At 39.3% G+C, this 24238-nt stretch overlaps 1 protein-coding gene across 1 annotated transcript in view; it reads left to right on the top strand.

Moving 5' to 3' along the window:
* The window catches only part of Jph1 (junctophilin 1), a 98040-nt gene extending 79642 nt beyond the window's left edge, over positions 1–18398 (top strand). The window contains exons 4-6 of the mRNA XM_031366956.1: positions 8607–9250; positions 15890–15985; positions 16374–18398. Of these exons, the coding sequence (XP_031222816.1) occupies positions 8607–9250; positions 15890–15970 (725 nt within the window). The 3' untranslated portion in view covers positions 15971–15985; positions 16374–18398. The remainder of the gene's footprint in view (positions 1–8606; positions 9251–15889; positions 15986–16373) is intronic.
* Positions 18399–24238: the final 5840 nt, after the last annotated feature.

Raw genomic sequence — 24238 nt, 5'->3', positions numbered from 1 at the left:
GATGTTTTCCATCTATTATCCTTTGTAGGGTTGGATTTGTGGAAAGATATTGTGTAAATTTTGTTTTGCCATGGGATATCTTGTTTTCTCCATCTATAGTAATTGAGAGTTTTCCTGGGTATAGTAGCCTGGGTTGGCATTTGTGTTCTTGTAGGGTCTGTATGACATCTGCCCAGGATCTTCTAGCTTTTATAGTCTCTGGTGAGAAGTCTGTTATAATTCTGATAAGCCTACCTTTATATGTTACTTGCCTTTTTTTCCCTTACTGCTTTTAAAATTCTTTCTTTGTGCCGGGCGGTGGTGGCGCATGCCTTTGATCCCAGCACTTGGGAGGCAGAGGCAGGTGGATTTCTGAGTTCGAGGGCAGCCTGGTCTACAGAGTGAGTTCCAGGACAGCCCGGGCTACACAGAGAAACCCTGTCTCGAAAAACAAAAAAAAAAACAAAACAAAAAAAAAAAAAATTCTTTCTTTGTTTAGTGCATTTGGTGTTTTGATTATTATGTGACGGGAGAAATTTCTTTTCTGGTCCAGTCTATTTGGAGTTCTGTAGGCTTCGTGTATGTTCATGAGCATCTATTTCTCTAGGTTAGGGAAGTTTTCTTCTATAATTTTGTTGAAGATATTTACTGGCCCATTACATTGGGAGTCTTCACTCTCTTCCATCCTTAGGTTTGGTCTTCTCATTGCATCCTGGATTTCCTGGATGTTTTGGGTTAGGATAGTGATATAGTTTTTTAAAATATCATACAGTTGATATGTTTGGAGTTATTTAAAATTTATATTGAGAAAAATATGTATTTTCAGTATTGCTGTAGATATGCATCTATATAAGACTGCTCAATTGATTGTTGTTTTATATATCAAACAACTTTTTAATACTCATTTTTACTGTTACAATATTTTATAAATTTTAAAGAATATGATAAAAAAACAAAGGTATGGCAAGTATTGAAGGGTGTCTCTGGGAGGAGTTGGGGTACAGAAGAGAAAGAAGAATGTGATATAATTCTGTTTGCTTAAAATATGTTTTTAAATGTTAACAAACTCAGATAAATTAAAATTATGTATCTTTTCTCATCATAATGCAATAAAACTTAAATCAATTAAAAAAGAAAGAAAGGTATCTAAAATTTGAAAAAATAGAGTATGTGTTGGTCACAGGCATTCAGCTTGTTAGCTGTTTTTGTTTGTGTTCTTGGTCATGTCTTGTGTTTATTTTATGTTTCAGTAGTTATTAGTTCATTTATTTTCTTTCTTTAGTCTCTCATCGTGCTTATTCTTTTCGTCAATCTGAAATACTGCCTCCAGGATTCTCCACATGCTGGTTTGGTCGTGTATTTTCTTTTTGTCTGTTTATATCATAGAAATTTCTTTTCTTCCCTCAGCCATGCCTGATAGTTTTGCTTGGTACAGTAGTGTATTTTGGCATCCATGGTCTTTTAGAACTTGAAGTAATTACTCTATGTTCAAAAATGTCATTGAGAAACTAGCTATTGTTCAGAGGGACTGTCCTTCATTTGTGACTTGTCTTTTCTCTTGCAGCCTTCAGTTGTGTGTGTCTAGTGTTTGGACCACGATATGCTGTGGGGAGTTTCTTTTCTGGCCCTGTCAAGTTGTTTTATGCTTCTTATATCTAATTGTGTTTATCTCCTTGGTTTAGGGGGAGTTCTCTTTTATGGTTTTGTTGATATTCTGGTCTATGCAAATTGACCAGGGATTTTTCTCCTTCATATGTACTTATAATTAGAAACTTTGGCCTTTTTGTGGTGTTCCATAGTTTCTGCATGTGTTTGTTTTGTTTGTTTCTTGTTTGTTTGTTCTAAATCCTCTACTTTGTATTCATACCCCACCATTTCTTCTACTTGAGCCATTCTTATGGAAGGCTTTCTCTCTGAGTGTTCAAATTGAAGGTTTCATTTCAGCTTATGTTCTCTTCAATATTTCTATTTCTTTTTTTTTTGGTTTTTGAGACAGTTTCTCTGTGTAGCCCTGGCTGTCCTAGAACTCACTCTGTAGACCAAGCTGGCCTTGAACTCAGAAATCCGCCTGCCTCTGCCTCCCAAGTGCTGGGATTAAAGGCGTGTGCCACCACCACCCAGCTAATATTTCTATTTCTTTACTGAGTTAGTTTTAAATCCTGAATTGTCTTCAGTATTCCATTCTGCTGTATGTTTGTGTTTCCTTGTACTTCACTCAGGCATTTTTTTTGTTATTCCCATTAAGTTCACTGAGCTGTTTGTATATTTAAACTCCTTGAATTATTTGATGAAGTTTAAGATTTTTTTTTAACTTTGCAACTTGGGGTCATCTGTGTAATTTCCACTGGGGAGCATCTTTAACACACTGGTGGACTTGAGAGGGAGAAAGCCTGTGTTGGTCTTTTATACTGTTTGTATTTTTACAGTGTAACTTGTGCATGTAGGCTTCTTTTGCTGCTTGTGTGTCTGAAGTGATGCATCATGCTAGGTTGTTCAGACTCTACGGCTAAAGCAAGGCCTATGGGTTGGGGATAGTCAGGCTGGCCAAGTTCCAATAACTTAACAAGCTTGATCCATGAAGAGACGTATGACCCAGGCCTGGAAGCTGGATATGGTGCAGGCAGACTAGTGTCTGTGAGGGACTCAACAGAGTGGATCAGCACACAGAGTGTGTAACTGGAGCAAAGCCCAGGTGTTGAGATAGCTCAGGTGGGCCTGATCAGAATGGGCCAGCACACAGTAGGTACAATCCTGGCTACAGATGGGTATTGGAGAGGATGCAGGCAGGACAGAGTTCAGAGAACTCACCAACTGGACCTGGGCACAGGGTAGAAGACCTGAGCAAGGCCTGGAGGTTGGATAGTTCAGACAACTTGAAGAATGGGGAAGGGAAGCCTAGGTGGCCTACATCCGGATGTCAGCAGCACAACATGTAACAGTACGTGTGGCCGCAAGGCCCCTGTGAGCAGTCAGGGCTGGATCAGATGAGTCCAGAAGGAAGATGCTGGTAGTACTAGAGCAGTTGGGAAGGAAGAGGAGTGGAGAAGGAGAAGCCAGCGAGCCTGCCTTAGGCCTTGCACATGTTGTGCCCCTGGGAGCAAGCAGGGCTAGATCTTTCCCTTTAGAGGTCTATGTTTTTTAATCTCAGCAATACTACAGCATAAATAAGTGGGAAAAGACAGGAGGCTACCTGAGGCCTGCTGGCCAGCCAACAAAGCTGAATTAGTGCAGTCTGGGTTCAATGAGACACCCTGTCTCAAAAAACTAAGTTGTGAAGATCAATTAAGGAAGACAACAGATCGTCAGATCTGTAGTCTGAACAAATAGCACTAATGCATGTGCACACACCCCCACTCCCCACAGAGAGAGAGGGAGCAGTTCAGAGGTAGGAAAGAAGAAGGAAGTACAGAATGCAGGTTACAGCACTGTCCTGGAGAGGTGCCCCACTGGGTTGCTGACATAAGTGCCTTGACAGGGTGACATCTTCAAGAGTGATGAAATGAGTATCTCTCTTTGTGTGCATCTTATTTAAAACATTTAAATACACTGGTATATTTCACTAAGAAAGGGACCTTTTGCACATTTTGAAGTGACCTCTGATGAATAAACTAATAAACTCCCCGTTCCCTGGTACCTAAGTACCTTGGTGGATTAGACCTTCCAGAGTGTGAATCCCACAGGGAGAGCTCAGCAAGCAGAGGGAGTTTTGTCCTGAGCTCCCAGCCATGCCACCATCTGGGGAAGCTAACAAACTTAACATTGTTGTCTGCAAATGCTAATTCTTGGCTCTGCTGTTCATTCTGTTGCAGAGCAGGGTGGGGGCTGTTAGGGGGTCAGGGGTTTCCTCTAGACTTGTGTTAGGTGTTACCACAAGGTAAATGATACTGAAGGCCTTCTTGATTTTCTAGACTGAATGGTTTTTAAAAGCCTCTTGATGGAGGAAAAGCATTTAAAGGAAAAGAAATATGGTGGGAAAATGTAATTCCACCCTTCCTTAGCTCAAGCAGATTAATATAAGCAAGTTGTTCATCAGTAATGAATACATTCTAGTTTTATGAAATTACAGTGAGCCTCTTTGAGACCAGAGCTAAGGGGAAAGCTGCAGTCCCCTTTGACCCACAGCCAACACTTCCTTCAGCAACTGTATAAAGGCCAGTTTTGTGCTGGGTATTATGGATCTTCTCAAGGGAACACATGCTTTGCAATCTGCATTTACGGGGTGATCAAATCAGATAGGCTTTTGCAAAAAGACTTCCAGTACCACTTGTAAACCCACTCACTTAATTTGCACATCTCAGATGTATGTATCCCTGTTGTTTGGAAGGCGTATGCTGCAGCCCTTGGGAGAGCAGTAGCTGCTACCTTGCAGTTTGAAAGTTTTTGTGGCAGATTACTTACTTTTAGGAGCTGGCAGTATTTTCATCATTGTGAAATCTCACGGCTTTAATTCAGAAATCCAGTATTATATAGGCAATTAAAATTGCAAGATAAAAACAGACCAGTGTAGGGGTATTAAGTTCTCAAAGGGCTAAGTTTACATACACATGGAAAAATGTAAATTGGAATAAGTGGGAGAGAAGAGCGCATTACCCATTGAAAATTTGGAAAGAACTTTGCCCCCAGAGGGTTTAACTTGAAAGTGAGTCATACTATTATGGAGATCAGTCAAGAGATCCTCAGTTGTAGTTTTTAAGGAGAGCCTCATAGCATGACTGAGTATATAAAAACATCTGAAGACTCAGTCAGCCCAGGAATTATAGAGGGAAGTGAGTCAGAGAGAAACACTGGCATTGTCCTTCCAGATCCTACCTAGAGAGGCCTGGGCCAGATCTTGCTCTACTGTAGTTGCATTGACAAGAATATTTCTATTTATTTGACCAAAGACAAGGAACTATAGCCAGGAGACAGGCATATGCTCTACTGACATCCATCAAGGAAATAGATGTATCAGGCTGCCTCATCCTGGTATCATTACAGAGGTGATTTAACTCCTATCCCTCATCCTGATATCATTACAGAGGTGACTTAACTCCTATCCCTCATCCTGATATCATTACAGAGGTGACTTAACTCCTATCCCTCATCCTGATATCATTACAGAGGTGATTTAACTCCTATCCCTCATCCTGATTTCCCAGTGATTAGAGATCATGAAGTTCTGCCCTTGAATGACATTTACTGGTGATATCAGTAAAAGTCATGTACCTTGTGGACCTTCATATTGCTCACTATAGATAAGTGAGTTGGCCTTACAGTATGTTATATCAGTCTTGTGTTTCAGTCTGTCCAGAACACTTTGTGTGCTAATAATTCAAGTTCCTAAGGCAAGAGGACTGAACTACAGCTTTTGAGGATGATCAAGAAGTAGATGAGATTAGAGAATAGGAATAATTGAGAAACTATTTGCATGGCCCTTTATCCTATTATTCGAGTTTACTTTCAGTCATGATTCTGCTTGGGCGTGGAAGAGTGTAGTGTGTGTGTGTGTGTGTGTGTGTGTGTGTGTGTGTGTGTGTGTGTGTGTGTGTGTGAACAAAGACTAGAAATTGATGACTGGTATCTCCTTTGATCTCTCTCCCCCTTATTTTTTTGAAAGAAGGTCTCTTACTGAATCTGGAACTAACAATGTTCCTAAGATTAGCTGGCCAGCAGGCTCCAGAAATCCACCTGTCTCTCCCTTCCCAGTGTTAGGGTCACAGGCATAAACCATCACTCCCTGCTTTTGATATGGATGCTAGAGATCTAAATTCAGGTTCTCAAACTTCTATGACAAGCACTTCACTGAGTCATCTCCCAGAATGCTTCCTTCAGTATTCTTATCTCATTTTTAATCCCTAGGCATATTAAGTAAAGCATTTTTTTTTTAATTTATCAGTGTGTCTGGGAATGAGTTAAATAAGTTGAAACACTGCCTTGGAATATGGTAAAATTCTTTCTTTCAGCCCTCTTGGGAGAATGCCAGCTGCTTCCATAGGCAACAGCCTCAACAAGCTTTGTGGTCCCATGTTAAAGTGTGTATGCTCACACATTGCACTGTTGATTATTTACATGAAAGTAAAACCTGTAGTAATCTATGTTACTAAGTATTAACTATGCTTACATATCTCATAAATTAGAAGTCAAGGTATTGTTTATTACTAAAGGCCTATGCCAACCACTAATATATGCTACTTTTAGTTAAGTAAAGGGAAGTATCCAGGCTTCTGAACTCACCTTTGCAAACCTAAAATTCCAATTTTTTTCAGGAAGAAGGGAAACTGAATAGTCTGCTATTAGATGTAAAAGTGGTGATTCCTGGGCCTCCTGTTTATTCTGACCAAATTGAATTGTGTATTCAATTTCACAAATGTAGAGTGACAGCCACTTACAGGGTATCAGGGTGGACAACCACAGCCCACCACCACAAACACAGATACTGCAGGACGAATTTACAGATGGGACTACAAGGTCCTTTAGGGAACGTGATGTCATTTCCACTGCTTGCACCATCTCTTTATAATCTTTCAACCTGTTCCTCTTTTCCTGATTGGCAGCCTTGAGAGAATGATTTCTGTTGAATAAATGACTCCTGTTGCTGTAGCAAAGGCTTGACATGGGCATGGTCTTAGTCTGCCAGTCCAGCAACACCCACTTCTGAAGTTCAGACTGGATTCCCTGCTTTCATCATTTGCTAGTGTCTGCTCAAAGTCTTTGTGTCAAGTGTAGACTTACCATTCTGTGTGAGGTTGGTGGACTGGCTGATCAAAAATGTGGGATGTTGTAGACCAGGTGACTTTTTCCCAATGTGAATCCCCAGACGGGTGAAAAAATCTCTTAGGATTCACAGGTTCTGCCTATAAAAACATGACTGCCAAACTCCAACTGCCAAACTCTCAACATTTATTTTAGTTTCCCTCCCTGGCAATAATGGCTGGTTCTGATCATAAACTGCCACCACTCACCAGCTTTATGTAGCTACCATATTACATGAGTCCAGGAAGAAAACAGTCCACTGTATTACATTAACTATTTTGTTTAAGATTAATTGAAGTCTTGCTCTGGGAAAATCTAGCTGTGTTTCCTCATATTTGACCAGTTCTCACACAAATGTGCCACGTTGGAACCACTTCCCATTGGGAGTGCCATGTAAGACTGGCATCAGGCGAAGGCCAATTTGACACCTGTGAGTTTTGCATGATTTCAGTCACTTATATCTAATGTGTAGAACCACCTGGAACATGCAAATTCAAATGCCTCTGCCTTGGATTTCTGCTTCCCATTAAGTTGAAATCTCTGGGATGTGTCTCAGACCACAATAATGGGAACCACTGCTTGAGAGACTGCATTTGTTTTCCATGACCAGTCATTTTCCCTAGATGTACTTCCATTATTCTAGCAATTTCTTTGATTGCAGCAGATTTCAGCAACATCAGCAACCCAATTGATACAGCTAAACATCTCTGAAAAGTGTTAGTTGTAAGTGACTGAGCTACGTACACCTTTCCTAATATTCCTAAGGCAAAAAAATCTTTGCAAAAAGCAATATGTCAGACTTCTAAAGGAGACAGGAATGCCTAGGCTGGTATTAGGAGTTAATTTAATAAGTATATTTGGTGTAATCCAAATTTTAATTTCACTGGTCTATTACTGCAACTTCTTCAACTTGGGCTCTAATGAGATTCATAATTATGAATTAAGATGTAGGTGGTTTTTGCAGGGGGTTGTTTTTGTTTTATTTAACTACTTATAAAGCACATTTGAAAATATGTTACTATTCAAACATTACTATATATATAAATATATATAATTATATCACATATATGATATATATATATAACACTAAAATGTACACATAACTGTAAGTGTGGTCTTAGACTGAATAGGCACAAAACCATACATGACTTTTGTTATGTAGGTTCTGATGACTGAAGCCTTTGTGGCAAACACATTATCAACTTAGCTGTTTCTCTAGTTGCTACTTTTAAAAACTAAATAATTTTAAATTGATTTAAATTTTAAAATTTGTTGTAAATTTTCTGAAATATATTAAAAGATTAAATACAAACCTTGAAACTACAGAGCCAGGGGTGGCACCTTGTCTTGGATACTGCTGGTAACATGTCCCTGTTGTGAATAAACTGTACAGAAGTTATTCTAAAGAGCATAGCCCAAAGGCAGACATTGTTCTTGACCAGAAAGTTTCAGCAATGATTAAAAATACCCTTAGAAGGCTCTCCCTGTATAGTACAGATCTCTTTAAACGGCTGATCAAACAAAAATACACTTATTTCTTTATTCAAGTTCATTCTTTCTATACTTTAATTATCCTACCTAGATGGGGTAAATGAGTTTTGTTGGGTTTTGACCATCATGAGTTCTGCTCTATGCCAAACAACCATGTTCTTCAAGAAAAAAGTGTTAGAAAGTTTACAGAAGTTTAAGATTTTTCCATCTTTTATGTTATCGATATACTATAAAGAACGGCAAGTTTTGAAAGCATTTTTCAGTAATAATCCTTTCCTTGCACACTAAAACAAGTTCACACCTTATAAGTATCTTCAAAGGGGGAAGGGAGGGAACTGATCTCATTTAGCAAAAATGATAGTCACTTTTTATCACCTTCCTTTCCTTTTGTTCCTTTTTTCCAGGCCCTGATTATATCAAACAAAGAATTCAGGAAGGAGTAGATATTAAAGAAAATCCAGAAGAAAAGGTCCCAGAAAAGCCTCCATCACCAAAGGAATCTCCTCATTTTTATCGCAAAGGCACAACACCCCCCAGGTCTCCTGAGGCAAGTCCCAAACAGAGCCACTCTCCCCAGCCTTCCTCCCCAGGGTCCTTGAAGAAACAAAACCCCAGCCCAGGGGCCAGACTCAGTCAAGATAAACGGAGCCTAGCTGAGGAGCAAGTGACAACCATTGTCAATAAGCCCTCAATGTCAAAGGCTCCCTCAAAGGAACTGGGAGCTTCTGTGTCCAAGTACTCTGGCCGCCACTATGTCCCCAACCCCAGCAATGGGGAGCTGCATTCTCAGTATCACGGCTACTATGTGAAACTGAACACACCCCAGCATCCTCCAGAAGACAGGGAGGATGACAGTGGAGTCAGCCAGTCTTCCTCAGCATTGGTACCTAGACCATCACCTAACAAGTGGGGTCCCCCTAAATCTGTGACAAAACCAGTTGCCAAAGAAAGCAAAACTGAGCCAAAAACAAAGAAGTCTGAACTTGCTATACCAAAGAATTCAGCAAACAATGATACCTACCCTTCTTTGGAAAAAGAAGCCAATTCTGTAAGTCTTGCATGATCTTTTCCTTTGGGTTTGTTCAGGGAGCAGTATGCTATGGGTGGTTGTATATGTTGACCACATCTAAACAAAGATCCTCGGTTCACTGGGTTGTTTAGAGTAGAACAGAGCATGTTTGTAGCTCATGATAGCAAAGAGTTCTCTGAGCAGAAGTACTGTGCCTGCTCAGCACCCACTGCAGACAGTTCAGGTAGGACTCAGGCCTGCTCAGCACCCACTGCAGACAGTTCAGGTAGGACTCAGGCCTGCTCAGCACCCACTGCAGACAGTTCAGGTAGGACTCAGGCCTGGCCAGCCCTGTCATATGGTAGCAAGTGTTTATCAACTATGTCTTGGTGAACTTCTTAATTACCCACTCAGTGACCCCTAGAAGGGAGACGTGGACAACTTCCACAGCTAGCACCATTCTGCATAGCAACTAGAAATTCTGAGCCTTCCTTTGGCCCTTTCACAAAGGAACATCACTTGCAGCCATTGCAAATTCTCATAAACATGCAATTTGTATTTTCCTTCATGAGCCAGGCTCTGTAGCGAGAATGCTTTTATTCCCAATTACAAAAACATAATTACTTTATAATACATCTCCAGATGCAGGTACTCCTAGATTCAGCACTCTAGGAGATGCTATTGTTGATGTGTCTTAAACAGGTTACATTTCTTTTGGCCAGTAAGCTTTGTGTTATTGATAAATATCTACTACGTGTTCCTTGACATGAGGTTGATTGGGTAAATACTATATAGAACTGGGATTTTATCGAGTTCCATAGAATTTATAGGATCTGAACTTTTTTAAAATCTTTTATTTAAGTGAATGATTTAAAATAAATTGTTAGGTTATCTTGGTCATATATGCCTCTAGATGTTCCTGTTCACTATGAAATACAACTCCGGGAGTAAAACACCAGCACTTAATGGGTACAGGAAATTTGAGGAATATGTATTTTTAGAATCCTGGTCAAGAAGATTACAGACTAGCCGGGCATGGTGGTGCACGTCTTTAATCCCAGCACTTGGGAGGCAGAGGCAGGTGGATTTCTGAGTTCGAGGCCAGCCTGGTCTACGGAGTGAGTACCAGGACAGCCAGGGCTATACAGACAAACCCTGTCTCGAAAAACCAAAAAAAAAAAAAGAAGAAGAAGATTACAGCCTTTTTAAGATGCTTAAATATTTAGTAAGCATTTGTCATAAAAAGTTTGAACATTGGTATACCTTATTATCTGTAGTTATAATTCCACCACTACTGATTCATTGTATGAAACAATCAGTTCTTCTTAGACATTCAACATGAATAATTATAATGAATAGGGCTTCTTGTATATATAGTATCCATTTGCCTGATTAATAAGGGGTGGATCTGAACAGTGCCATTCCAACTACATTGCATCTTTGCCTACCCAATAGGACATTTAATTTCCCACAAACTACAATATACCCAGCACCCCCCCTCATCAGTCTATGGTAAGGAAAAAATATTGCTATTGCCTATAAACCTTTCTCTATAGCAGTAATATGTGCTGGTAAACCTATTACCACTGTATTTAGAAAAAGCATAGGTTTTAGTAATGTGTTAAAACCTTGTTAATTTACTTATTCACTTTATATCACAATATCCAGCTCCCCTCCCACTCACCCCTACCCCACCCTCTGTCACACAGTTCCTCCCCCCACTTTTCACTCCTCTTCTCCTCTGAAAAGATAGAAGCCCACACCAGGTATTTTGTATAGGTTCTTGATGTAAGCCAAGCAACTTCCAACTCAGGCTAACTGATCAAAACCCAAGCTACACATGTATAAGATAACCTCAGCAGCCCTACATTCATCCCCCTTGAACTGAGGCTTCCCCTGTGAAGGACATTCTCTTCCAAGGAGTCAGATTGATTGGCCCGCAGTGATAAAATGGTACTTTCCTAATAGGATCAGGAAGCTGCCTTGTGTTCTTAGTGCCAGCCCTCTCTCCTGGAGTAAGGTAGTGACACATGACTGTTTAGAACAGTTAGTGAATGATCATTGAAACAGTGGAGTGCTGCCGACTGTTCTGAACAATCAAGAGCATTGTGCCAAGTTCAACATTCATAATTCATAGAAACATTGACACAAAAACAGGCATGCAGAGGTGCCTATAATAAATTAGTCAGCATTCTGTGTGAACAGCAAGGGAAATTGTTATGTTCTTAATATAAGACTGAGTGGAGTTAATGCTTAAAGGGCATTATCGTCATTATCAATGACATACTAGTTAAAGTATAAATAGTTCATAAAAGGCTCAAAGATTCCATTTCTTTATGTTCAGCCTGGATAAGTATCTAGAAAATGTAGAAAATCTTCTGAGATAGATGAACACTTAGAGGAAATTAGTTACTTAACAAGCATGAGAAGGTAGACCCCTGCAGATTGCAGCCCTAACTTGGGCAGGATATCTTGTCATAATTTGACATCCTCTGTTTTATGTCTCTAACTGCCTGAAGGTTTCTTCTGATGTGTACCTAGCCTTCTTGCTGCTTCCTATCACACCTGTCCTAGTCAGTTTGAGGAAACAGGACTAAGCTTCTCTTCATTTTGCTATTTTAAGCCACCACTGGTGACCACGGCCATATTTATGGGGCTTCACCTTAAAATTTTTCACTCAGTAACCTGCTCAAGGTGTCTGAAAAAAACTGAGGTCACAGCTTGGTACCTGCAAGTTAAACATAACATCCCAGTTTTTCATTTTCACCTGGAGGTTGTTAGAGCCTCCCATTGCTAGTCTATGGTCATCTTCCCTGAGTGATCTTTAACAATAGCTTCATAAGTGGAGCTTATGAAGTGAATGTATCTGCGAACATATACAGAATAAATATATATGTGTGTTGAGTAGGAAACACATGTGTATGTGTTTTTTATTCTGGATAAAGCATTTATCCATTCACTGATTTATTCATTGATTCCCGGTTTATAAGTACAATAAAATACAGGCCAAACCTTTAAGCTACTAAATTCAACCCAAGACAATCTAGAAAGCCCAGAGTACTACTCAATTCAAAAGAATCCATATAAACTCACAGCAGCTTACCAGTATTTATGAAATGGAAGTTAAAGATTCCTCTGGGGCTTAAATTTGTTTTTTTTTTTCTTTTTGCTGGGATTGAGTCTAAGACCTTGTGCATGCTAGGAAGGCATTCTGCCATTGGTAGTACACAGCCCTGTATTGACTCTGTGTCCTGGATTCTCTCTGGGATTGAGTCTAAGACCGTGTGCATGCTAGGAAGGTGTTCTGCCATTGGTAGTACCCAGCCCTGTATTGAATCTGAGTCCTGGATCCTCTCTGGGATTGAGTCTAAGACCTTGTGCATGCTAGGAAGGCATTCTGCCATTGGTAGTACCCAGCCCTGTATTTATTCTGTGTCCTGGATCCTCTCTGGCCCTGAACTTTATTCAGGTTTGTTCTCACCCAAATTTTTCTCCATCCTTCATGTACCCATTATCTTGAGGAGGAATTAAATGTACTAGCCCCAAAGAATTGATGTAACCCCAAATTGTACACTTAAAACCAAGTCTAACCAAAGCATGAATAGCCATAGCATGTATTTTATGCTCAGATGTGATGTTGAAACATTATCTAGTATTTTGAGCTCTAAGAGTTTCTATGTGTTAAGTTTTCCCTGGTTAAGAGACTGCATAGATTAGACCTCGCCATTTATTACAGCTGGCTTCATGCTGTACGCCAGCCTAGCCTTGAACTAATAGTGTTCCCCTGTGTCATCCTTCAGAGTGCTAAGATTTCAGGCATGAACCACCATGACTGCTCACCTATTTATAGAGTAGTTGGAAGTTAGTAAGATTTTGTTTCCTAAGAATTAAAAGATATAGGTAAAAATGTTACCTTGCATATCTTCATTACAAATTGTTTTTAAACTGAGGTCTGAGCTTCTTTAAAGATAGAGAAAAGAGCCTAGAGTACCCAGTGGACAGCATAATATTTAATTCTGCCTATAAAGAGCCTAGATTTATAGTTTGTAAATATTCCTAATACACTTATCCTCATGATACCCTCTAATATAGAACTAATAATCTCATATACAAAAGAAATAAAAACCAGGTGATAATCTACTTAGAGATGCTTAGTCTACTGCCTAGCATTTGAACCCTATTTTTCGTCCTTGAACTTGGCCTTAAGAAGTAGGAGTCGCTTCTTTTTCCTCAAAGGGCCCTGTTTTCAGTCCCCACACCCTAATTTACTGACAATGTACTTGGTCTTCAATGCAGTGATTTCACCTGTTTTGTTAAATGTTGAGGAGAGCAGCACTGGTGTTCTCCTTAAGCTCTGGCTGCATGAATGAACTAGACACCACAAGAGTCAGCCACTGGGTACATGGTGAGGAAGAGGTCAAAGCCTTTGATACTGTGGCACTGAATCTAGGAAAGGAAAATGGCATTACAGCACCAGATAGCAATAAACTGTGACAAGTGTTATGACAGAGAAAGAACAGGGCACTCTGATCTTCACCAGAGAGCTGGCCCATGAACACACGGAGTAGGATGTCCTTCAGTCAGTGGTAGGTAGCCTAAGCTAAGCCCCGGCCTGGAAGATGGACACTTTATCAGATTGCCCTGTTCAGTCCTGCCACAGAGAAAATGCAATTGATGTCCTTGGTTCCACACAAACATTTGTATTTGATACTCAGAATGTGACTGATTCCTCTTGTGTACACTTAATTAGAACAATTTGATTGACTAGAAAGGTAGCTTCACAGTTAAGAGAATTTGCTGTTTTTGCAAAATACCCAGGTTTATGTACCAACACCCATATGACGGCACATACCCACTCGGAACTCCAGGAGATCCAACAACCTCTCTGGCATCTATAGACCAAGCACACACATGGGCACATGTAGATGATACGAGATTCTTGTATTAATGAATAAGCGATAGGGGACTATGGAATGCTAAACACACAGGATAATCTTTTTTAAAGGATATATGTATAACCCCTTTTCTCTCCAGAAGACTGGAGATGGACATGGTTAATAGCCTTAGGGCCTTTGCACTGTGTGGCTGAGACCACACTAGATCCTTCCTCAGACCTTTATCTTCAGCTGATCTCTCAGTTAATTTATAGAACCCATCTTTTATGAAAGATGTCACGTATACAAAGAGTTTTGACATGGTCAAATCTTAAGTTTTGTCATGCACACAAAACTGTATTAATTATCTCCAGAAAACTTTTTTTCAAATTGTGCTGCATCTACTGAGTCATGTTCACTAAACTGCTTTCTTGCCTCTCACAGATCAGTATTCTGCAGGCTGTATATATGCAGACACACATACACACACACACATACAACACACACACACATACACACAAACATTTAGGCAAAACACTCATACATAAAAATAAACTTCTCAAAAGTCAATTAATTTACATTTGACAGAGAGGCATTCTAGAACACTACTATTTAAGAATTGTGTGCTATTTTAATATTTTTCTTAAATACCAAGATCTTATCATTCTAATAAAGGCAAAGTTTTTAGGTACCACCAAGCCTGAATAGCTAGGCCATACTTTTTACTTATTTACTTTTACAAATAAAAGCTTGGTAACCTTGTGTTACCTGGTACTTATTCTAGTAGGATTTATCAAAATAGGAGTCTACTGTTGATTCAATATACTTGAGTCTACAGTGGTTTGGTTATGGTTCAAGAAACAAAGAGTTAGACCTGAAAAAAAAAGTCTTCTGTAAGTATTCAACTTCACATTTGTAGGAAAGAAGGAGTAGAACCAGAAAAAGACCCAAAAAAAAAAAAAAAAGAGAGTCATCCTCAGCTACATAATGAGTTCAAGGCTAGTCTAGGGCTACATGAGACCCTATTAAAAATAAAAGCACTTCTCTGGGCTGGTGAGATGGCTCAGTGGGGAAGAGCACCAACTGCTCTTCGGAAGGTCATGAGTTCAAATCCCAGCAACCACATGGTGGCTCACAACCACCCATAATGAGATCTGATGCCCTCGTCTGGTGCATCTGAAGACACCTACAGTGTACTTACATATAATAAATAAATAAATCTTTAAAAAAAATAAAAAAAAATAAAAAGCACTTCTCTGAGTGTTCTGAATTCTTCCTTGGAGGAATGAAACCCTTTGGTTTCATTATTCTCTAACAGCTTTGATGAAGGGCTCTTCTTTTCTGACTCTCTCACTTTCTAAGGACAACTGAGTCCCACTACTTCCTAGCTCCTTCCCAGTGTAAGAGATGAATAGAGTACATAGTTAGAGAAAAATAAAATACTGAGATGGGGTCTCATTATATAGCCCCACTAGTCTAGAACTCACCATGTAGACCAGGCTGACTTCAAACTCAGAGTGCTAAGATTAAAGGTACGTGCCACCTTACCCAGCTTGAAGACATTTTTAAATTTAATTTAAATCCTGACTAATTTTAAGTGGAACTTAGATGGCGACACAATGTAAATGTAGCATTACTGTTCTTAATTCATATCTTTGGAAGGGCTGTTATCTTTCATGTCTTAGTTTCTTCCACAATGTTTGTATATTTATATTTCTGTTAATTGGTTCTGGTGATGGGTTTCTGTCAAGCAGCCATACTGACATGGAAACATTGTGCTTGCTCTATTCTGTTTCTCCTTCAGGGCCCTAATTCCATCATGATTGTCCTGGTCATGCTGTTGAATATTGGGTTGGCCATTCTTTTTGTTCACTTTCTGACTTGATTGGAATTAGGAAAGGTAAGCATGGCCTTAATTTCTATAGAAAATTACAGTAACATCGCTTTCTCTAATTCCAATTTACAATTTATTTTTTAAACAATGACATTGTCCTTCACTTTAATTTTGAATGTGACTCAGTATGGTGACTTACTGCTATAAATATTTTGACCCTTCAGTGAAGTCATGACCACTAGTAGAGTTAGCCCACAGTTCTGCCTTAGTGTCCACACCCCAATCAGACTCAGACACAGGCAAGGAGGCTTGAATTGGGATGGGATCACAAGAGAGATGAAACTTGGAAAATTCAAGGAATGCTTTGTGCCTTTGGGGTCCTCTGGGAGCTAAAGGACACAGCCATGTTGAAAAGCAAAGCTTAATAATGATTCTTTTTTAAAATTTGCTGAAGCTGCCCCATCCGGTGAAGTTCTTGGCATTGGCTACTCCATCTGTCCAAGCAGAGTGTGACTAAATTGGAAATGTATGGACCTGCAATTTTTTTTTGATAGAAGTCAACAGCTGCCTTACTATTTTACCATCTGACGTTTTTAGTAGGGAGCTGGGGAGAGAAGACTGCCAGAGGAATGCAGGCTGAGGATTGTGTTTCGGTGGGCATGGTTCCAACATTCACTCCTATCTCATTAGAAGTAGGTAGAGCATCACTCAGCAGTCTCCTGCTGTGGCCTGCTGCTTTAACATCTCCTGGAATGTTCTGGAAGGGAATGTTTCATTTGCTTGTGCACGACTCTGCTCATTTCTGCTGTTTATTTAAATGTGATATATAGTCATCTTCTACCTGCAGTCCTGACTGGATGAGAACACACAAGTTGCATCTCAAGGAAAAGCAACAACAAAAAACTAGTTACAATATGTATATTTATTTTAATAGCAGTACATTGTTTTCATGTTATTTATTCTTTTTAAACCAATAAAAGGTTGTTTATCTTTAAAATATAGTGATCTGAAGGTATTATACCTTCCAAAGAAATAATTTAATTTTAAATATTTTTAACATCATTGAGGTGAATTGTTGATGCACTCAGGAGGTACTAAATTTTAAAAGCTGAAAGATGACAGAATACTAAGAAGTGTAGTCAAAATGTTGCCTGGATTCAGTAATCAGTGGTTAAGGGCTCAGTTTCATTGCTGACGTATGTTACAACCAAATAAAATCTTGTCAGTGACTGTTAATTCCCATGAAAGTTAAGCAAGATCTATTAATAGCTACTCTTCTCTCTCTCCACCCCACCCCCAACTCAAATGTTGGTTGAATACCTTCAGGTAAACAGCAAAGCTTTGTTAAGTCACTGCCCCTTCTCTGCCTTCAATGTTTTTCAAAGTTGTTTTGTAATTCTATATTAAATTTTAAAGACTTTGACAGTTTTATTTTAAATATTTATCTTTTGGTGTCCTATATTGTTCTGATAATGACTTTTTCTATTATATAATTTACTCAGAAGCATGCTTACCTAGGGAAACTACATGATCTTTATAAAAAATAATTATTTAAAAAGAAATCAGGGTAGGAAAGGTATGTCTGAGTCTCTTAAAGGCATTGGCTTGTAGAGGGGGAAGTCTTCCTGACTCTGTCCATGATGTCATGGTGTCAGCCAAGCCTCTCACTTAGGGGCCTGTGCAGAGCAGAGGAGACAGTGTGTGTCACTCCCCTGGCAGCACAGGTGAGGACCGCATGCTTCATCACCTCCAGGGTAGCAACCTGGCAGTGCTTTCTGCAGAAGTGCAATATATTGAGACTCTTGGGTATGACCAATATGGATTAAAGAAGAAGGCAGAAAGAGAGCAAATGAAAATAGAATTACAACTTGTATATTTATTTTTTACATTTTGCTTTGACTTTTAAATTTAGGGAGTCCATTTTTACTCAAGAACAAACTAAGTCTGTCTGTCATCTCCATAGTCTCCCTGCCCCTTCCTACCCCTGTAGCTCCTTATGCTGGGAAGTCTGGGGGGGGGGGGTTGTTGTTTTGTTTTGTTTTGTTTTTTAAGAAAATAGAATATTTAATCTTATTAAGTATTTATTTAAATGTATAATGCTTTGAAAATAATGGGCAACAGAGAACTAAAAGATGTTTATAAAGTGAGCTTGTTGGCTACATTTATAAATATATATATGATTTATAAGCTTTTTTAAAACAAAGCTCAAATTGTGGGTATTTTTCTAAAATGTGCACAGCTGTATTTTCCATGAAGGATCTTTCTAATGTGTTGTTATACTGTACTCTACATTTTGGACAGCACATGAAGTCTGCCAATGTACTTAATAAAACATGACTTTGTTTATTTAAAGTTTCTTGCTGTGAAAAAGAACTCCCTACCAGTGGGTTCCTTAATTTATAATCTTTGAAACCAAAATGTATAATGTACAGTTTGTACAACTGTAACTGCCCTAATAAAAATGTTGGTTATTAATAAAGTTGGAGGTGTCTTTCCTTTGTGAGTAAGTTATTGACTGAAGTGTGGGGAATGTTCGAGATGATGGTATTAAAAGAGAAACCTTGCCTGAGGAGACAGTTTAGCAGATTAGGGAGCTTGCTGTCAAGCCTAATGACCTGAATTTAATCCCTAGGATCCACATGGTGGAAGAAGAGAACAGAATCCTGAAAGTTGTCCTCTGACCTCCACACATATAACATGGCATGTGTGTGTTCACACACATGTGCCCACAATTAAAGCAATTCAAGAAAAACCTACAAAAGATATGTGCTGAAGAATTAACAGTAGAAGGGGCCAGTACAGCCACAGGGCAGAAAGTAGGCACACTGCTACACTCTGTCTCCTTGCCTTTTATACTGGGGCTTTTTCTCTCCTCTTTTTCTTTTTACCTTTTATTTTAAATAGGTGTTTTCTTATATAATATATCCTAATTATGGTTTCCTCTCCTTCTATACCTCCCAGCCTCTTCCCTCCAATCCAGATCTACTCCCTTTCTATCTATTAGAAAAGAATAGGCTCTAAGAGATAGTATAAGATAAAACAAAATTATCACATCTAAGGTGAACAGGACAAACCAGCAAAAAAAAAGAGCCCTAGAGAAGATACAAAAATCACAAGAGAACCACTCACTCATTTGCACACTCAGAAAAACACTAAACTGGAAGCCATAATATATACGCAGAGGACCTGATGCACAGGCCCTATGCATGCTGCCTCAGTCTATGTGAGTTCATGTGAGCTTTGCTCATGCTGATTTAGAGGGTCTTTTTTTGGGGGGGAGATCTCCGTCCCCTCTAGCCCTTACACTCTGTCTCCTTCCTCTTCCTCTGGGTTCTCTGAGCTCTGAAGAGAGGGCTTTAATGGAGACATCCCATTTAGAGCTAAGTGTATCAAGATCTCTCAGTCTCTGCACACTTGACTGTGCACCTTTGTATTGGCCATCTAATGTAGGAGGAAGCATCTTCAATGTCTGGACAAAGAACTGATCTATGAACATAGCAGCAGAATATCATTATATCAGGAGTCATTATATCACTGTGGTGTTTTTCAAGGGGGCTGGTTGATGCTGTTGTTTGATTGGTTGGTTGGTTGGTTGGTTGGTTGGTTGGTTGGTTTGGTTTGGTTTGTTTTAGACTAGTAGTAGTATTTGGATTTACCCTAGGTCCCTGGACTATCTAGTCTCTTGTTCTTACTCACCCAGAGTTGGATATAGGTTCTATCTCTTGGAGTGGGCCTTCAGTCAAATTAGTTATTGATTGGATACTCCCACAGGCTTTGTGCCACCACTACAATAATATATCTTGCAGGCAGGACACCATTGTAGATCAAAGTGTTTGTAGCTGCCTTGGTATTTGGGTTGGGTTTGGTTTGGTTTGGTTTGGTTTTTGGTCATATGCTAAGTATGCTCCTGTACCAGACACACTAGACCATAGTGTTGAAGGCTATGTGTTGGTACCAGCTCAACATTTTTATGTTCAATGAGTTGTATGAATATTGTCTTCAGCAATGGGGCCTTGTCAGTTTGTGGAAAGCAACTTATAGTCTTGGCAACAGCCTGAGTTGTTTAGAAGTTCCCACAGGACTCCTTTAACCAACAACTCAATTAGATATAACCTAGTCACATTACTGGAAGCTTTATATGGTAACAAGAGATACAGTTGTGACTCTGTCTCCCCCATTATTTGGCAATTCCATTTAGCTTGCCTTTTATATTCATATATTTTAGGAAGTTTCTACTGTATTAAGCTTCCATACTTCCCCTCAAATGCCCCCTGAATTTTTAGCTGTTTCTGCCTGTATTCCCTCTCACAACTCCCTTTCTCCTCTCCAGTTAACCCTTCTGTTCCAACCCGCACCCATTCGTCCATAACTATGTATTCTATTTCCCTTTCCTATCAGGATCTATCTGTATCCTCTAGTATTTTACTCTATACCTAACCTCTGTGGTTCTATAGATTGTAGTTTGGTTATCATTGACTTAATAGCTAATATCCACATATGAGCAAACACATACCATGTTTGCCTTTCTGGGTCTAAGATAACTTAGGATGCTTTTTTTTTCCTAGTTCCATCTATTTGCCTACAAATTTTAAGGTATCATTTTTTTAAATGACTGAATAATACTCGATTCCATAAATCTATCACATTTTCTTTATCTTTTTTTCTGTTGAGGGATATCAGGGCTAATTGCAAAGTTTGGCCAGCAGTGAAAATGGTAGAGCAAGTGCCCCTGTGGTAGGATGAAGTGTCCCCAAATGTGGTATAGCTGAATCCCCCAGCAGATCAATTTCCATCTTTTAAGTAACTGTCATGCTGATTTCTGTAGTGGCTGTCTCAGGCAAACTCGTAAAAATGTAAAGAATATTGAGCATTCAATAAAATCTATGATGTTTTCTCCTGATAAAAGCAATAAAGTCCTATTTCAGGACATCATTTATAGCACATAGTAGAAAAAAATAATCAAATACAGGTTTCACCATTGTGTGCAGTAAAGAGTCTATTTCATCAGAAATAGCATAGATAAAAGATGATAAAAGATGATGTTTGATCATCTAGTGCTATGTAGCATAGCAACCATTCATTTATAACCTCTACTATCAAGAAAATGGTTAAAAGTCATATATGCTACTGCTCAGTGTAGACTATCAGAGAACATATCTTTAGTTCAGTGTTAGCCACACTCTTGTGCTTGTCTTTGTGAATTAACAAAAAGCAATTCTTCTTTGAACTTGTTTCATTATTTTAAAGAAACCTGACAGAAGAAAATCTACTGAAACTTTAAATAACCTTTATATCATTAAAACCCAAAATTCTTTTTCTTTTACCATACCTCATATTTTATTGAATACAAGTGTGAAAACACACTCTCGAGTGATTTTGAAACTTTAATAAGTGCTGGAACTGCCTGGAAGTAGAAATACTTCCCTGCATCCTTTTCTGCCATAGTTTCTAAAGAGCAAGGCCAAGAACTTTCATATTTTTTCCTCTTGTTTTTGTTTTATTTTGTTTTGTAGCAGTACTAGGGATTGAATCCAGGAGCAAACACATGCTTGGCAAGTGTGCTAGTGTGAGCTGTCTTGCAGCCCTCTAATTTTGAGACAGAACTTCATTATATAGCTCAACTGGCCCTGAACTTGTCCTGTAGTCAAGGCAGGCTTGAATTTGGTATCCTCTTACCTTAACCTTCAGAGTGATTGCCATTAACCAACTGCAAACCCTGGCTTAGAACTTTTCATTTCCAAAAGTCCCCTCAGTGATGTGGATGCACAGTGGTCCTCAACCTTCCCTGTGCTGTGACCCTTTAATGCAGTTCCTTATGTTGTAGTGACTCCCAACCATAAAATTATTTCTGGTATAACTGTAGTTTTGCTACTGTTAGGGATCTTAATGTAAATATTTTTAGACATGGAGGTGCCACAACCCAAAGTGGTACACAAGTACAGCTGTATGAATGGTACAATAAGAGTAAAGAAGACTAAAAAGCAGACACAATAGCAACATATATTAAATGCTTACAGTAACTTAACGAGCTAATAATTTTCTCCTACTTTCATAAAAGAACACCAAGTCTCAGAAGATAGACAGGACTGCTTTAGAATGCACAGCTGCCAAGTTGCAGACCCAAGACTCACAACAAGGTACCCAAGTTTCACATCCGGGATGCACTCTATTCTCTGTCTCAGGCAACTCAGATTTTGTTCTCTGGCCACTAAGTGGTTAAAACACCAAGCACAGCTAGAGCCCCTTTGACTGCCAGGCTAAGCAGGAAGGTTGAGTCTTTGGTGTTGGTGCAACATGTCATTAATGTTTGAGGTGGACAGTGATGCATATTCCATTGGTACATGAATAAGTCATTCTCAAACACATGTAGTAGTTTTTCTATAGACATTTCTTTCAAACCAGATAGGATGTTGAACCTCATACTTCTAAGATTTGTACACTCAGATCTTTTGCTTTTATCAGAGAGTTCTCACATTCCTCAGCCTACACACAACTCCCTCTATCCATCTGGGTAGAATTTCTCCCTTGCTTTTGCCTGGTTTTTAAAGGAAACAAAACATCATTAATGACAACCATGGTGTTTGCATATACAAATTCCATCACATTCTTCTGACCTCCCTCAGTGACCACTGGCCTAGAAAAGGAAGCTCCATTGCCAGAGAAAGGCAGACACTAACAGGAAGCAAGTCTGCTTTTGAGAAAACATCCTGCACCTTATTTTTGCCCACAGATGTGTGTAGGACTTAGGAAGACAGTTCTTCGAGGAGCAAAGCCTGAGTTCCCGATCTGCATCAGAGCCTTCTCTCTCAGACCTGAGATTTTTTTCCACAGTCTAATATATGGACCATGTACAGAAAATAAAATGTATGGGGTAAATAAACATGAAAAGATGCTCACTCTGAGTAGTGGCTACAGAAATTCAAATGATATTATTAAAATCTAGTGCATGCCATATTGATTATATCCTTAGCTGAAAAAGAAAAGGCTCTGAAGAGGGCTAGACTTGGAACTCACATTTCTATTGAACAGTGCCAGACAGCTTTTCTTTCTCCACTGCTGTGGAGAATCCCTTCCTCAGAGACTGCCCATTGTACCCTGTTGTCCTCAACTCTGTTTAGCAATCGTCTGGTTTTCTATCTCTACCCAAAACTGCATTTCTAAGAGAAATGGGCAGAGACTTTATATCTTATGCCCTATTGTCTGAGACAGTGCCACACACGTCTAGAATTAATTAGCTGACTAATGCATAAAACAACTCTGCCCTTGGGTCCATACTTCGAAGGCCATACCATCTAGTTCTGGCTTTCATTGTCAGTGCTTCTGTGTTGACTTATGGGAGAGAAAGACATCTTGAGTTTTACAAAAGTACTGGTGAGATACCATTTGCTTCCACTTTTCAAAGCTTGTGGCTGAGTACTTTTGTGCAATTGGTTTGGTAAGCAACTTGTTCCTATATCTAATAAGGCCAAGCAGACCATCCACCATGGCTGCACCAATGATTTCTCAGCACTCTGATAAGACATTACACTTAAGCTGATTAGACGGCATAATGAATACTGGAAGGTTATTTCAGAGGTAACAGATCCCAGTTCCTTATTTATTTCACACTGGCAACTATGGAGTGAAGAGAAATGGGCAGACTAAAGTGGAGAGAATTCGATCAGTGTGTTGAGTGATCTGGTATGGAGAGTAAGGGAAAACAAAGATTCATAAGAACAGCATCCCTGGCCTGAGCATCTGGACTTTCTGGTGCCCTTAACTACAGGGAGTAGGAGGGGAGGAGCAGGTGACCTCCAGTGAACTGAAGACATTGAAGTCAGCTTTAGACATGGACCTGAAGTGTCTGTGAGACGTGCCAAGTAGATGGAATGTCATTGGATAAACAAGAACACTGTGCACGGGATCCAGACATGTAGTGAATGTAGCATGGGGACATGTATTTTTAAGTACTATTATTTGTTCTGCTTGTTACAAAGTATTCTTTCTGTTCCTCTATGCAAGTCCCTTGGTATCTTCATGTTGTTCCTAGCTGTTACCACCACCCATCTCCAGTGTCTCCAGTGGAGTTTTTGAGCTTATTTGCACTGCCTTTTCTTCTCTATTTTGTTTTGTTGTTTGTTAGCTTATTTGTTTAATATGGAGGTCTTACTTTGTAGCCCTGGCTGTCCTATAAATCACTGTGTAGACCAAGCTGGACTCAAACACACAGTGATCTGCATTGACACCTCTGTATCTGAAGTGCACTGATTAAAAGCTTATGCCACCATGTCTTAAGGAAAGAAAAATCTATAGTACATACTTGTAATATTTTAGAGATAT

Source organism: Mastomys coucha, unplaced genomic scaffold, assembly GCF_008632895.1.
Source record: "Mastomys coucha isolate ucsf_1 unplaced genomic scaffold, UCSF_Mcou_1 pScaffold14, whole genome shotgun sequence".
Taxonomy (NCBI): domain Eukaryota; kingdom Metazoa; phylum Chordata; class Mammalia; order Rodentia; family Muridae; genus Mastomys; species Mastomys coucha.
This window is presented reverse-complemented; position numbering and strand designations above follow the sequence as displayed.